At 53.5% G+C, this 14790-nt stretch overlaps 4 protein-coding genes across 4 annotated transcripts; 3 read left to right on the top strand and 1 right to left on the bottom strand.

Annotated features, from left to right (window-relative positions):
• Positions 1–1554: 1554 nt before the first annotated feature.
• On the top strand, positions 1555–2676 carry AB675_2732 (uncharacterized protein; the record flags this gene model as incomplete). The annotated part of the gene is made up of 1 exon (XM_018142726.1): positions 1555–2676. The coding sequence occupies one exon, from the start codon at positions 1555–1557 to the stop codon at positions 2674–2676; it is 1122 nt and encodes a 373-aa protein (XP_018005235.1).
• Positions 2677–5258: 2582 nt separating this feature from the next.
• On the bottom strand, positions 5259–7378 carry AB675_2731 (Protein SKT5; the record flags this gene model as incomplete). The annotated part of the gene is made up of 2 exons (XM_018142725.1): positions 5259–5293; positions 5344–7378. The coding sequence occupies 2 exons, from the start codon at positions 7376–7378 to the stop codon at positions 5259–5261; spliced, it is 2070 nt and encodes a 689-aa protein (XP_018005014.1).
• Positions 7379–9639: 2261 nt separating this feature from the next.
• AB675_2730 (putative indole-3-pyruvate monooxygenase YUCCA10) lies at positions 9640–11543 on the top strand (the record flags this gene model as incomplete). Its single annotated transcript, XM_018142724.1, has 2 exons — positions 9640–9997; positions 10096–11543. The coding sequence occupies 2 exons, from the start codon at positions 9640–9642 to the stop codon at positions 11541–11543; spliced, it is 1806 nt and encodes a 601-aa protein (XP_018005090.1).
• A 1320-nt stretch (positions 11544–12863) lies between these two features.
• AB675_2729 (Histone H1) lies at positions 12864–13859 on the top strand (the record flags this gene model as incomplete). Its single annotated transcript, XM_018142722.1, has 5 exons — positions 12864–12939; positions 13024–13049; positions 13186–13208; positions 13262–13466; positions 13515–13859. 5 exons carry the CDS (start codon positions 12864–12866, stop codon positions 13857–13859), a joined length of 675 nt encoding a protein of 224 aa, XP_018005329.1.
• Positions 13860–14790: the final 931 nt, after the last annotated feature.

Below are 14790 nucleotides of genomic sequence, written 5' to 3'. Positions count from 1 at the left end.
CTTGCCTTGGGGAAAATACGCGGATGTAGCGAGGAGCCATGATTACACCGGAAATAGCCACTGTGTATACATACATAGCACAGACAGGTCCTTCGACGAACATGTTCATTGCTCTTGCTCATAGAACGGCACTGGCATCTTCTGACCATCTACTGGAGCGCAGATTGTGTTCTCAAGGAACGGAGCCTGCCGTCCATAGTCTGGAGGGGTCATACAACCGCGTTGTGGCGTTTCTCCTGGCGGGCTGTGACCCTTTGGCTTCGAGCCTCAACCCCATCCTGCCCAGAAGCCGATCCTCCGACATCCAATTCGACCGCTTTGGTAGCTGAATCCTAGATGCCCCAGTATCGCGGTGTCTTACGGCGTGAAGATCGCATGCCTGCTACAGTGTTACAGAGATGAGCGCAGCTGTAGTCATGCTGGAGTCGTTCATGCTAGCATGCCCGTGGAGCTTCGACAGCTCAGTGTGAGGGTCTGCAGAGAATTCGAAAGGCCGAATTTTGCTTATCGCGTGCTCTGCGCGGATATCATTGTCGATAACTTAGCTTGGCTAGGCTTGACCGTTGAATTGAACAATCCTTGCGACCAGCTGCCATTGGCGGGCTGTGGACTTACCCATCTCAAAGAGGCAATGCTGTGGGAACACCATCCTACTTCGGGTTATCAGTTTTTTCGGAAATGACGATTTTGATTTCAAGGGAGGTTTTAGACGAAGTTACTAGGCTTCATGAAACACGACGGGCACAGGCCGTGATTTCCTTGCCAACGACAACGGCAGTGCCGACGGATGGAAATAGATATGGCAGCATCACGATCAAGACACCTTGATCGACGCAGCAGCGCACGCTGCTCTTATGGAATTGTTGTCCTACTCGCTGAAGGATCCATTACCCCGCGTAATCGAAAGTTCGTCTTCCAGCTTCATCTTCACGCTGTGGTTCTGGCCATACCTTAGGTCAGCTCTGTGGGCCATAATCATCTCACATTGCCCGTTTTGCACCTGCCATATCGGCCTTGCCCCTGCATCGACGGCCGTTACCAAGGACCTGCCGGAAGTAGATGCTGCTCAACTTGTGGCGGATTTTCGAGGAAGATGTAATACGACGCTGAAAACACACCGCGATCGCTATCTTGTTATTATCATTCACTACTACTAACCAGCCGAGCATTTGTTCGCGGTGGCCCAGAACGCGAACCCTTTTCGTTAGCTTTTCAACGCGCGCTGTGGCGCTGCGCGTTCATTGCGCTTTCCGAACTCTAAATCTTTGAACGTCAATGGAGGAACAAAGTCGCATCCCTTGTTGCCATCCACGACGGTCCAGATGTATGCTCGGGGTCTGCTGGATGATTGATCTGCCCAAGTCATCCTGTTTCTAATCCATCTCTCCGTCTTGTCAGATCAGTCTCTGTGTCTGGTCGGACCGGTCTCTCTATCCTGTCAGACCAGTCTTGACGTCTCGTGATCTCAGTCGCTCCGTTCTATCGGTTCAGTAACTCAAGCGGAAACTCATGAGCAAAGTCCCGGGCGTGGGGTCATGTCATTAAAAGCACAGAATGCATCGACCTATTTGGCAGTATGCCCTCGTCGCATTGTTGGTCTGGCTCTGTCTACTATATCTGGTTGTGACGCACGACGTCGCGCCGTTACAGCATGTACACCCTCTCGACGATGACCATATCATCAGCAAAATCCAGAACTCGACCCTGGGCTTTCAAGAGATCTCCGTCATCTCTCTACCCGAACGAACCGACAAGCGCGATGCCTGGACCATCATGTCGTCCCTGTTCGACCTCGACATCGGTCTCGCCGACGGCGTCGACGGTGCAGCTGTCTCCGAGAAAGCGCTGCCACACACATTCCATCAAGCCCCAGGTATCGTTGGCTGTTGGCGCGCTCACATGAATGTACTGCAGGACATCGTGAATCGCAATGTAGCTTCAGCTCTTGTTTTCGAAGACGATGCGGACTGGGACGTATCGATCCGAGATCAGCTAGTGCAATTCGGCCGAGGGGCCCGCTGGCTCCAGAACACCACGGACGACATCAACAATGTGGATTCGCCATATGGCACCGAGTGGGACATCCTCTGGCTCGGCAATTGTGCGGCAAAGGCCGATCACTGGGACGACCGACGCTTCGTTCTCGAGAACGACACAACCGCTGATCCCAGCGAGTTGCGATCATACGGCATCGGTCCCGGGACCATGTACTGGCCAGGCAGCCACACTCGTCTTGTCTTCTCCCAGAGTTACGGTGTGTGCACTACAGCGTACGCAGTGTCCCAATCAGGGGCCCGCAAAATGCTGTACCACCTTGGCCTGCAGCCTTTCAACGCGCCGCTGGACCTGGCGCTGTCGGATATGTGCAAGAACAAAAGCTCGGCATTCAATTGCATTGGCGTCTGGCCGCCCTTGATTGGTGTGTATCGAGCAGCCGGCAGATGGTCGAGCGATATTGAGGCAGGAGGCGGTGGCGAAGTCGCGGTCGCACACGCGGAGCGAATCGTGTACTCGGCGCGCATGAACGTCGAAAGATTGCTTCGTGGCGACGACCGATTTGTGGCTGCTAACCCAGGCTTTTCGGAAACGGAGCTGACCATGGATGAGATAAGTGCGGCTATAGGTCGGCCAGAGCGTCTCAGCGAAACCAACTTCAAGTGGGAACAAGGACACTGAAGCTCCGGGAATCGACTCGCCGATCATGATCCTCTCGAAAACAGGTCTGCTCGATCTGCTTCGGTCGAGTGCACTGACTCGCTCGCTTCCAGCCATGAGGAGATGGGTCCTCCGCCTGCCCTCTCGGACGGCAAGGTCGCTGTCTCGAGGATTCTGCCCGAGCTGTCGAAAGATTGGCCGAATGAGACTCGAGGAGAGATCACCGCCTGAGCCGAAGACTACTGCCGTCATTTGTCGGGAAGCGATCTCTCTCGCACATCTGCACGACCGGCATACTCTTCCCACGGTCCTCAAGTGCCTCATTCAGTCGATACCGCCTCACGCTCCTCGCGTCGTCGTCGTCATCCTGCTCCATCCCGTCAGCACGGTAGAACTTCCGATAGCCATCACGAAAGCAGCTTCCAGGCAATATACGCCGCAAGAATCCTCGAATGCCAGAGTGGGCGCGGTCAATGGAGGCGTATTCTCTGGTCCGAGATTCATGGGAGGTCCATGTAAGGGTCTGGGGCCCTAGTGAAGGACGTACGGGCCGGTCGTAAATGGAATTGCTCGAGGATACCCCGAGCTCCTGCTCGTGCGTTGGTATCGGCGGCGCGACGACGTGCACGTGGATGTAGGACGCTGGTATGGAGGAGCCCCGACGATGGGACTTCGGTTGTGGGCTAGCATGCGGCGATGACGAGATAGACCAGCTGTCGACTGAGGGGCGTCCGCTTGATGAACTGCTGTGGATAGACACCTGGGGAGACTGTTGCGTGAGAGGTAGATCTGATGCGGACGTCGACGACGTCGACGGGTAATTGAGCATCTCGTCGATGGAATCGAACTGCTTGCACCGGTGTCTGTGAAGGGAGATGGGCTGGTGGGAACTCCGTCGGCGTCTGATCTTGCAGCGAGATTGTTCTTGTCTGTTAGCAGTGGAGATCAAACTGCTGTTCCGAGCTGGGATGCAGTTGCAGGCGAATTCGGTAGTCGTTAGAGGGCTTGTTGAGGTCTTTGGCCGGATTGGCTGGGTCGCATGTGATCCGTCTGGCCTTCCAAGGTACTCTGAGCTATCTTTTATCTTTGCGCGGTAATGGTGAGGCATAGTCGTACACATAAGCAGCGAGGCATCTATTTGATCGAAGGTGCCAATGACTGCTGTTGGCCGCGGCTCCGATGTGGTCCTGGCAAGGGTTTCAGAACTCGGGAGCGTCTTCACATGGCAGGTCGTGAATGGTTCCGCACGAAATGCATGTGCCGCAGCACTGGCACCGTTTCGCTTCTCCAGCATCATGCTGGAATGCGATGTTCTCCCTTCGGGCAGATCGGCGCTTGCGTTTGACGTCGGCAGACGCCTGTCTTGTGATGTCAACCGGCAAGTGTTGCGTCGTGGAACGGGATGATTGGGGGATTCTTTCACCACATGATAAACCTTTCGTGTCCCACAATCGAGATAGGATGAACAGCTTGCATGCCTAGTTCTTGCTTCGCGTGCCCGTCGGTCACGATCAAAATCAGTTGTCGGAAAGCACCTGTGGTCAGAGGGATTCCCGTTCCTAAGCAACCTGGGCCAGCGGCTCTGTCAGTCGTTCGTGGGAGGTGGGATTCTTCAAGTCGAGGGCAGTTCTCGAGAACAAAGCTTCATTGTACTCCGTCACAACCTGCTAAGCGCGACCAAGACCACACGCCGAGGAACACCTACGACACTACTGGTCTGCGCGGCCCGCGACACTCGCTTCATGGTGGGAGTCTCGCGTGCAAAGCGGGATGAAACGGGTGGTTGAGCGCTCATCTGCGCTGGCCAGATCGGTCAGGTGGGCCGATTAGTTTCATCTTAGTAAATGATGCATAGATGGGAGAATGTTGTATGGGCATTAGCGCCGCAGCAGTGAGGTCAGGTGTCGCAGTAACGTGCAGTGAGGAGGGCGTTGGTGGTTGAGTGGTGGACATGTTTGGGGAAGGCTTGGGGACAAGACTTTCGTTAAGCGCCCTTGCAGTAAACCTTGTCCTCACCGCCATTTTTTGCTGCACCGTCGGCGTTGCTTCTCGCCGATGACTGTCTGGACCTGCAGCAGAGGATGGAAGATGGGAAAGACTCTACAGCAAGCAAGATGGGAAATATCATGCGAAGTAGACAATTTGTCTCAAGTCTCTCAAATCGCATACGTTCTATGGTCATTAGCCTCGCTTGCAACAACGGGCTTCAGCTTCGTCCCATATCATTACCTTAACCAAACGATTATTCACAGCGAAGCAACATCCCATGATGTTTTCCATGCCCGTTATGAACGAGTCTCAGCTCGCGTGCGCCTGTCCCAATGCAGTCCAGACTGACGCCAGATTCCGCATGCCGAAAGGCATCTCCACGCCATGCATCACTTTTGTTTACACTCTTTTCATGCTATTCCTGTGCCAGCCGCGTGTGTGTGCTCGCAGGCCAAGTCCACGGCGTCGATACCGGGACAGGATGCTCGAACACCAGTAGCGCTTGAGCCAGAGGACTCGACAGGCTTGTTTGGCGCTCGTGCGTGCCACCGGACGACAAGAGATGCTCGAAAGCTCTCGCTCGTAAGAAGAGTCGATCTACCACGATCTTGCCGCTAGAACAGACCGAATTTCTTCTTCTTGTCTGCTGCTACACAATGTTAGAAACACTCGATGCATCCTCGAGCACTGTCGACTTACCAAGTTGCCCATTTGCTCTCTGTCCAGCAGCAGCGGTTATGGGGTTGGCGCCCGTCGATGCCGCCTGGATCGCCTGTATGCGATGACGAGCTCGCTCCTCCCCTTGGTCGGCCGCCCGCACATACCATACATTGGCCTCTAGCGGATCTCGACGGCATCCGATGCCCATCTCGGTGAAGTAACCAAGAGTGTACTGTGCTTTTGCCAGTCCATTCTCAGCCGCTCGCTTGGCCCACTCGTACGCTTCGCTCTCGTCCTTCTCCAGCACGTTGTCCACGCCAACCATGTACCACGCACACAAGGCCATCTGAGAAGGTGCGTGATTCTGCTCCGCGGCTCCGGTGTAGAAGTGAATACTCAGCGCCGGATCCTTCGGACAACTGAGTTGGCCGAACTCATATGCTTCTCCCAGCCGAAAATTTGCCTCGATGTGGCCGAGGTCTGCTGCTTTGGTGTAGAGTTGAGCAGCGTACGCTTCGTCTTTGAAAACATCTGGGCCGAAGCCTGACTCGTGAAGCTGGGCAAGATCGAAAGGTGCTTGATTGTACTGATGATCGGCAGATTCAGCTCCTCTTTTCAGCCACCGGATGCCCTCTCTGTATCTCTTGGTCAAGCCCATCTCACCGGTAAGACAAGCCCTACCCAGTCGCAGCATTGCTCCAGGGTGGTTTTTGCTGGCTGCGTGTTGGTAAAATTGGACAGCCTTCATCGGATCGACTCTGCAGCCCCAGCCAAATTCATAACATAGCGCTGTCCGATATCCTGCTTCGGCATGGCCATGTTTCGATGCGGCCAGAAAAAGTGGAAAGGCGCGCTCCCAATCTTCTCGACCCTTGTTGAACAGTCCAGATGCAAATCCATCGGCCAAATAATATTGCGCAAAAGGGTATGAGCGGTCACTAAGCTTCTGCAGTATGGTCTTGGCTTCTTTCAAAAGATCATCTCGCGTCGAAGTTTTGGACTTATGCTGGACTTCGTCCGCCATGTCCGCTTCCAGTCCCTCTTCCTGCGCAGCTCCGACCATAAAGACTGCAAATTCGTATTGGATCGAGGGGTCATTCGTCTTCTTCACGTTTGCACGGTACATATCCAGGGTCTTTCGTGTGGACAGCAACGAAGCATTGTTGCCTACAACAGTTCGAAGACCTGCATTTACAAGGTGCTCGGCACCGCTTGGTGCATTCTGAGGATATGGAACATTGAGCAGATCGACATATGACAAAGGGCGGGCATCCGGAGACCGAGAATTTCGAGAGGAGGGCCTGATAGGTGACAGATGTGGTGTGCTTCCTCGCCCTCGTGGATCAGAACCAGCTGATACGGTCGAGTCTGGTCGCTGCAGGTTGTTTCCCAAATAGCTTTGTCGTATGCCATATACCGCTTGGCTCTGAGTTTTGTTGGGATCGCTGGCACCCGACCCGTCGCTCTGAAAAGTGCCGATAGTCAGCTTTGATGCCCGTTTATCTAGCGCCTGAATATCTTGATCTGCCGGACCCTGGTGAAAGTATCGAAGTGGCTCAAAGTTCTCGACAGGCTGCTCGTTCTCGGCAAAGGACGCAGACATGTGCCTGGCTGACCTATTCTGAAAATCATCGTCTTTGTCTGATAAGGCTAACTGCGGATTATCTGAGAGTATCCGACGGTGTTTCGCCTCTCCCATATTGCGACTCCTCTCGTCTAGAGGCTTTCTCGATATCAGGTGTTGCGGCGCGGAAGATAGGTGGTTGGAGTCGCCGTAGTATTGCTCGGTCTGAATGATCGGAACCGGAGATCTGGTCTCCCTTTGTTCGATAAAGGCGGACTCTGGGGCGTGAATCTCGGCAACCGCGCCCATATTGCTTGCTAGTTCCGGCGACACGGTCAAGATTGCAGGTCTTGAGCCAGGAGATTCATTGCTCTGGTATGACTGAGGGTGCTCAAGCCGCGACCTTGACGTCTCGGGAGAGGCCTCCCTGCTTGTTGTTCGTAGAAGAGGAGGAGAATAAATCGGCGGTGGGGGTGTTGGAGGAAGTGTCTTGCCGGTCACCTGAGCCATACCGCAGACCAGGCGTGACGAACCTGTCGTTGGAATGCTCGTAAAGCGGGCGCGGTTTCAGCAGTAACGACGGTGACGAGGAGCTTCGACCGATCCTTTCAAAGGAATGACTCGCCACAGACAGGCCTCCACGAGCAGCAGGTCCGAGCTGACGAAGAAGCCCTCGCAAGCGGAATGCTGGCTGGTTGGCACGGATTCGACGGCTAACAAACGAATGGTGTTAAGCAGTGAGAAAGAATGAAATGTGTATAGTCAATGAGTGTGCAAGTAGATGACCAAGAGCTGAATGTGTACGTTGAACATAATACCAAATGAGTGCGTGTGGAAGTAGTCAAGGCGAACGTGAGATGCAACGTCTGGTGAGAACTGTGCCAAGGGAGTTACCTAATTGAGGGGGGCTTTGAGGCTTTGCATCCTTGCAGGCTAAGAAGAAGCGAGTGTACATCATCGAGCACCATCATCGCCCCTGGAAAATTTCAGCAATTGTGCTCCCTTCTTTGCTACATGTGCTTTCTGCTCTTGTTTGGTTGGAAGCAAAAGGCCGTGTCTACAGTTTGCTCAGGGGTTGCGCTATGCTTCGGCGACAACTGACGATAGTCAACGAGCTTTACCGGTCAGCATACAGTCATCGACCCTCTTCGTATAAGACTACTCCCTCGCCTAAAGGCGATACCCTAATCCTCGACTATATTGACTAGCAAGAAGCTTCGCTGCAATACAAACTTCGAACCTCAGTAGTTTTTCTCCGGGCCCAGGGCGGTGGGAGCTCCTCCGCATCCAAAAAGCTCACGGCCAAAATCGCCCTTTCGGCACCGCGGTGATGATTCTAAAACTCCGCTGCTCCTAATACTACTTTACCTCATGCGATCTTGAGGCATGACCTACGTGCTACAGCCCGTAGCAGGCAATTTCCGGCCCTTCCAACATGACATCCATAAACCTGTTCCTCTGCTTTGAGCATGACGCGCCTCCAAGAGCGAAGATTTTAGCCACCAGCTGCCCCGCGTTCTCTGGCGACTAGTCTAACACTACAGAGCTTGGCCATGCTAACGAGGTCAATGGCGAAATAGAAAGTCCCCTGTGTTGACACCACCACAGTCACGTACTGAAACATTTCCAGCCTTGTTTTGCTTGGAGGGCAAGACTGATTAGGCAGTGTCACGGTGAGGCTTACGTCAACATAGCGAATCTTCCGTTCGCTGGGACTTCATCTCCAAACCACGCAAGCATTCTCAACGCGTCGACTTCATCATACTCAATCATGAGCTCGCCCTCAGCCGGAAGTGGCGTACCTGGTTTTGACTATAGCCTTACAAGTGTGGGGGCGCAGTCGCGATACATTTGCTGCTGTCCACCCAAGACCGATCTGCAGGTAGAAGCCAAGCAAGCTCAGGACCCTATTTAGGTACAGACATGCGTCGTGAGAAGGTGCTCGGCCGAATGATGGCTCCGCGTCTCAGACTCGGTCCATACGTCGTGTTGGACGAGGACGTAAGTCATACTGGATCGCCTCGAACACCGAATGTGCCAGTGGTCGGGAGGACCCATGTGCCGCTCAGCTGCGAGGCACGTACGACTTCGGGTCCGGATCGGTAATCACTGACATGCTGCAGCACTTCTCAGTACCGCCGTGCTCGACACTAAACGCAGTCATTGCTCATCACCTCGGCGACCGCTGCAATACGCTCCTCTATTGCTGTGGGCTAAGTATGCATTCGATCTGCACGTGAACTTGGCTGCTTCGTATATCCCTGTCGTATGCTACTCTGGCCTTGGCACCGGTGTTCTATAATCTAGGTCGACCACGGCATTAACGATCGTGTACCGCACTTTAAACGGACTCCTCGGGCCGCCGTGCGCTACTGCTTCCGATCGCAAAGATATACTATTTTGCAACACTAACTTAGAGGCCGGACGATCCATACTCAGGCGAGCTGCCACCAATTATGTCTGCTGCCAGCTCCGGCAATTGGCCTGTACATATCATGACTATACTGCGACAGTTTGCTGACATAAACCTCGCAAAACCTTCCGATGGGCTTAAGGAGGCTAGCCTGGCTATCCCCAGTCAGTACCTACGTACGAGCATTAGCTAAGGAGGGCCTCTTCAGGAGACATATATCCGCCAGCTCGCAAAGTGGCGCGCGATGTTCAGACGCCTGATCTGCAGACTGTAACTTGCAGAGACACGGAGCCGGATCAAAATAAAAGGAGCTTCTCCCCCCAAGGACACATCTGCATTCTAAGCTGCTGCAGAGATCATGGACACACACACCTCGATCCTGAACCGCCCACGTGTAAAGCCCGACGAATTAGTCGGCGAATTCCCACATGTGCCTGTCTTCGAAGGCGAACAGTCGCTGGACGCAGCTAGCATAGCCAAAACATTTCTCAAGGACTTCGAAGAGGCCGTTGTGAAAGGAGTTTGGAATGCATTCGCCGACCTCTTTGCGCCCGACACATGGTGGAGGGACCACCTGACACTTACCTTCGACAGACGAACCTTGCACGGGAAGGATGAAGTTGTTGCCGCATGGAAAGAGCTTGTCGCAAAAAGACCAGTCTCCGCCTTCGGCACGTCTGCAGAAGAGACGTATGGCATGGCACCACACTTTGCTCGTATGGGCCCACTTTTGGCACTCTTGATATTCCATTCTCCTTCACGGTCGCTAAGCCAAGGACACGATGCGTTGGCCTCGCCAAGCTCATTCCCAAAGGCTCTCAGTGGAAGATATGGGTTCTCGCAACAGCCGCGGACCATCTCGTGGACTCTCCGTTCGCACCTCTCCCACGAAAGAACGACGGTGTCATTGGTGCCGGTCAGTGCGGCAAAGTCGCTCCCCAGGGACTGCCCAAGATCAAAAACGGTGCCCATCTCGACGCTGTCATCATCGGTGGGAGTGCAGCTGGCACGGCCAACGCGATCATGTTGCGATCAGCCGGAGCAGACGTTGTCATGCTGGATGTGGAGGACACGCCTGGCGGTCTGTGGTCAAATCATAGATACGAATCTTTCGTACTCCACCATGGCAAACTGCCGTCAAGTCTACCAATGATTCTGCCAGATGAGAAGTACAACGAGTACATGACCGGAAAGCAGCTGAACGCGTACATGACCGATGCCACGGAAAAGTTCCAGCTACCATTCTTCGGTGGCGTGAAGGTCATCAGCAACACGTGGAGCGACGCGACAAAGGAGTGGAAAGTCTTGATTGAGGACATCAGGTCTGGCGAGCAGATGACTTTGAAGGCCAAGAACATCGTGATGGCTAATGGCTTCCTCATTGGCAACGAAACGCCTTTCATGCCCAAGTTGACCGATCGAGACGTGTTCCACGGACCCGTGGAGCACTCAACGGTTTATCACACCGCGAAGGAGTACATTGGCAAAGATGTCGTCGTCGTTGGAGCGGGAAACTCAGGTCACGACATCGCGGAAGACCTCTCGCGCTCAGGTGCTCGCTCTGTGACCATCCTGCAGAAGAATCCTATCATCTGGGCGGACTTTGAGAAGATGATGGCGGTTGTCAGCTTCATGTACCAGGGTCAGATGTCCGTGGAAGCCGCTGACTTTCAAGGCAACGCACTGCCACTCGCAATCGCCCGCCAGATGATGATCCCGGCGCTTAAAGGCTTGATAGACTCGATGGGTGAGACAAACAAAGTGTTAGAGGAAGCTGGATACATGCTGAACAAAAACCCCGATATGCTCGGTGCTGCGTTCAACTCGAAGGGAAAGAACTTCTTCATGGACCAGCCAGGCCTGTTCGATCTCATTGCGAAGAAGAAGATCAAGCACGCCAACGGAGAGGCTGTGGGTTTCACGCCAGACGGCCTGGTCATTAAGAAGCTGGATTCAGCTGAGACGTTCGTCCTGCCGGCGCAAGGCGTTGTGCTGGCGACTGGGTATGAAGTCGTTGATCTGCCAGCGAGATGGGCCAAGAGTGGGTTCGTCGACGCGGAGTCTGCAGCGAAGCTCGAGAACGTGAATCGGTTTGGTTTTGACAAGGAAGGTGAGCTGCCTGGCTTCACGACATTCTCAGGCCACGAGCATCTGTATTTCTCCGGGATTGGCTTCCTGTACAACAGGGCGATTGCGCGGTTCACAGCTATTCAAATCATGGCGGATAAATTAGGCGAGTTCCCTGAGAGGCTTCGTCGTTAGTGAGCAGGGTTTTAGGAGCTCAGCTGCTGTTTCGTCCAAATTGCGTAAGATACTCTTCGCTATACACAAACGAAGAGCTATACTGTGCACGAGGGTGACTGTGGATATGTGATGACTGTAGCATGCGTTGCGGGCTTCAGCTGCTGGCTTGTCAGTGTCGGTCATCGTCCTAGACGCGGCACACCTGTTTCATAGAATTGGTGAATCTCAATGTTCCAGCTCGTTCAAGGCGGCGGAAGCGCGAACCAAGGACCACTGTTGTGTTGACGGAAACTTTAACAACGATCTTGTCTTTCCAAGAAGCTGCTACAGATTTTGTCGTTGCTGGATATCATCAGCTGCGTAGAAAGGCCTTCCAAGGTGTCCATGGTTGTGCCAAGCTGGCGGGGAAATGCTCCATTCGATGGTGAGCTACTGCGTCTACCATTGTGACGGTCGATAGCAGTTCGCAAAGAACATGAAAGTTGAGCTTGCCTCGCGCGAGATGCTAACTTCGTCGGCTGCAAGTTGCAGATGAGCAAAACGAAAGGAAAGGGAATTAGAGCGGAAACAGAAACGCGCACATAATCCAGCTGGGACTGCTTATCATCGCGATGACAACAAACCCAACGCGCAAGGCGACCACGAGCTGGAGCAATGACGAGGGCTCGGCTTCGTCTATACTCAACTGCATTCGCATCTGAGGCTGTTTCTGACGGCGTCGCGTGACTTTGAGCTCGATGCGACGCTTCCTCGCACGTTGCGACACGATCAAAGATTGTCCATTGCAAGCGGCGACGACGATGATGAAGTACTCGACACCAAAGCACTTCTCAGACCATTCGGAAGCCTTCGGAAGCACTTTGCAATGTTTATAATGGAGTTAGAGGGTACTACAGGTACTTATCTACGCTTCTGAGCATCTCACTAGATATGACGAGGAAGAGAAGATGAATTCCACGAGGGACGAGCGATGGCAGCGTTGGGAGGAGGGCAGGAAATCAGAGAACAACAGATCATGGAAGGTGTGACCAAGCGGTTGCTCCTTCTCCAAGCTTAATTTTGATTGGCCATAAATGCACCACCCATGCTCGAATTGAGCATGTGGGCTCCGCTCCTGCCCATTTTTCGAGGCTGATTTGGTCACATGCTCCTTCCGACGAGGCAGCCGCCACTACTTTGTATTTAAGCACCGCCCACATTGTTTCCCGCGAAGGCGATCCCCCCGGCCCTTCTCACTGTTGCATCATTTCCGAAGACCGCATACACAGATCACTTCGCCAGACCCAATTCGTCTAGGTATCCTTTTACAGATCTATTCAATCAACTCACCCATCCAAAATGCCTCCCAAGAAGACTGCTGGTGCCGCTGCCCCCAAGAAGGCCGCCGCGCCTGCTGCTCACGCTTCGTACAAGGGTAAGTGAACTCATCAAGGCTCGCCTATGAGGCGGAAAGCCGGCTTCCACTGGCTATTCATGAAGCGCTGACAGCAAATAACAGACATGATCAAGGAGGCCATCCTGAATGTAAGTGATTCTCAACGTGCCACGTCAACACGTCGTCATCATCTCCTCGATGCCAAATCGACTTGACACGAGTTCCTGGGCCCGATCGCGCTTTTCGCAGAGCTTTGAACATTGACTAACGTGTCTTCCTCATCAGCTCAAGGAGCGAAATGGTAGCAGGTATGCTTCACCTCGTCGTTGCTTACTTTGAGTCATACTGACATTTCCTGAAGTCGTCAAGCCATCAAGAAATACGTCAAGGCCAACAACAAGATCACCACCACATCCGAGACTCAATTCGACTCACTGTTCAACAAGGCCCTGAAGTCTGGCGTCGACAAGGGCGATTTCTCTCAACCCAAAGGTCCTAGTGGCCCCGTCAAGCTTGCCAAGAAGGAAGCTAAGCCGGCTGCTGAGAAGAAGGCTGCTGCTCCTAAGGTGAGTTGAATTCCACGGCCTCGTCATCAATGACTAACAGACCGGCAGAAGGAGAAGACCGAGAGCAAGCCCAAGGTTACCAAGGCTAAGACCGCCACCAAGAAGGCTGCCACCAAGACCACCAAAGCAAAGGCAGCTCCCAAGACCAAGACCGCTGCGAAGCCTAAGGCTAACACCGCCACCAAGAGGGCACCATCAACGAAGGCTAAGGCAACCAAGAAGGAGACTCCCGCCCCAGCCGTCCAAGATGTGCCAACCGTCCTCAAGAAGACCAGCTCTGGCCGTGTCAGCAAACAGAAGACGACCTCAGGCGCTGCAAAGGCCACCACTAAGAAGGCTCCAGCAAAGAAGGCCGCAGCGAAGAAGGCCACACCCAAGAAGGCATCTGCATAGACCCTTGCAGTCTCTGATGCTTGCCTTGACGACTTGATGTGTTCTGCTTCCTTGTACGATTTGTCGGAGATTTCGGAAGAGCACCTACTTACGGGTGTGGTGTTGGCGTAGGATGTCTGTACCAACGGAGATGTCCAACCAGAGACGTATGTCTATAGGCACGAGGGCGGCGTTTGAAGGGATCAGCTTCGCAGGCGTTTCGGGTTGTGCTGGCGGTATTGACATGATGCCAGAAGAGGGCTCTTTCCAGCATGCTGTGTTTCGAGACATGGATACAAGAGTAGTGACTTATCCACAAAGTAGATCGCGTATACGCGACACTTATGACAGCTCTACAGGCAGACAATCCGGTCAATAACCAACCACAAAGCGTGCACTACAATTCAGAATTGATATCTCATAGTCTTCTGCTGTGAGATACTCATTTTGGGTATGCTTTAACGTGACGCGTCGACTTATGTTACGATTTCTTATTTAAATAATGTTGTGTTGACAGTTGATGTTGTCTCCACCGCTCCGGCTCGCCAATCCTGGCACTTCCGAGTCTGCAAGGCGACAACGCCACCTCGCCGGCATTACCTCGCCGGCGCGGGCCTTCGATGTTCCGGCGACCCACCTCATAGAATGATGATGCTCGGATGCTCCTTCAATCTCACCAATCCGATACACCGCTAAATGTGCTCTGTTCCATGCATGTCCGCAGACGCTTTGTTGTTGTTTGTCCAGACGAGCAGGCCAGATAGCCATGAAAATTGAGCTGGTCTGCAGCTTGAGCTATATATATAGGCGATTGGCTTGTCAGGCTTAGCCGAAGAGATGGCGGGCCAGTGGCTCGCCCTGCAGCCTGCTGCATCAACGACATCGCTCCGTAAGGAGGTTTACACACTGGTGTTATCAGGTCAGAGCATGATGTCAGTGCCGTTTGACGTTG

This window comes from Cyphellophora attinorum (genome assembly GCF_001299255.1).
Source record: "Cyphellophora attinorum strain CBS 131958 chromosome Unknown Contig2, whole genome shotgun sequence".
Taxonomy (NCBI): domain Eukaryota; kingdom Fungi; phylum Ascomycota; class Eurotiomycetes; order Chaetothyriales; family Cyphellophoraceae; genus Cyphellophora; species Cyphellophora attinorum.
The sequence above is the reverse complement of the archived record's forward strand: the minus strand, read 5'-3'. Positions and strand labels throughout refer to the sequence as shown.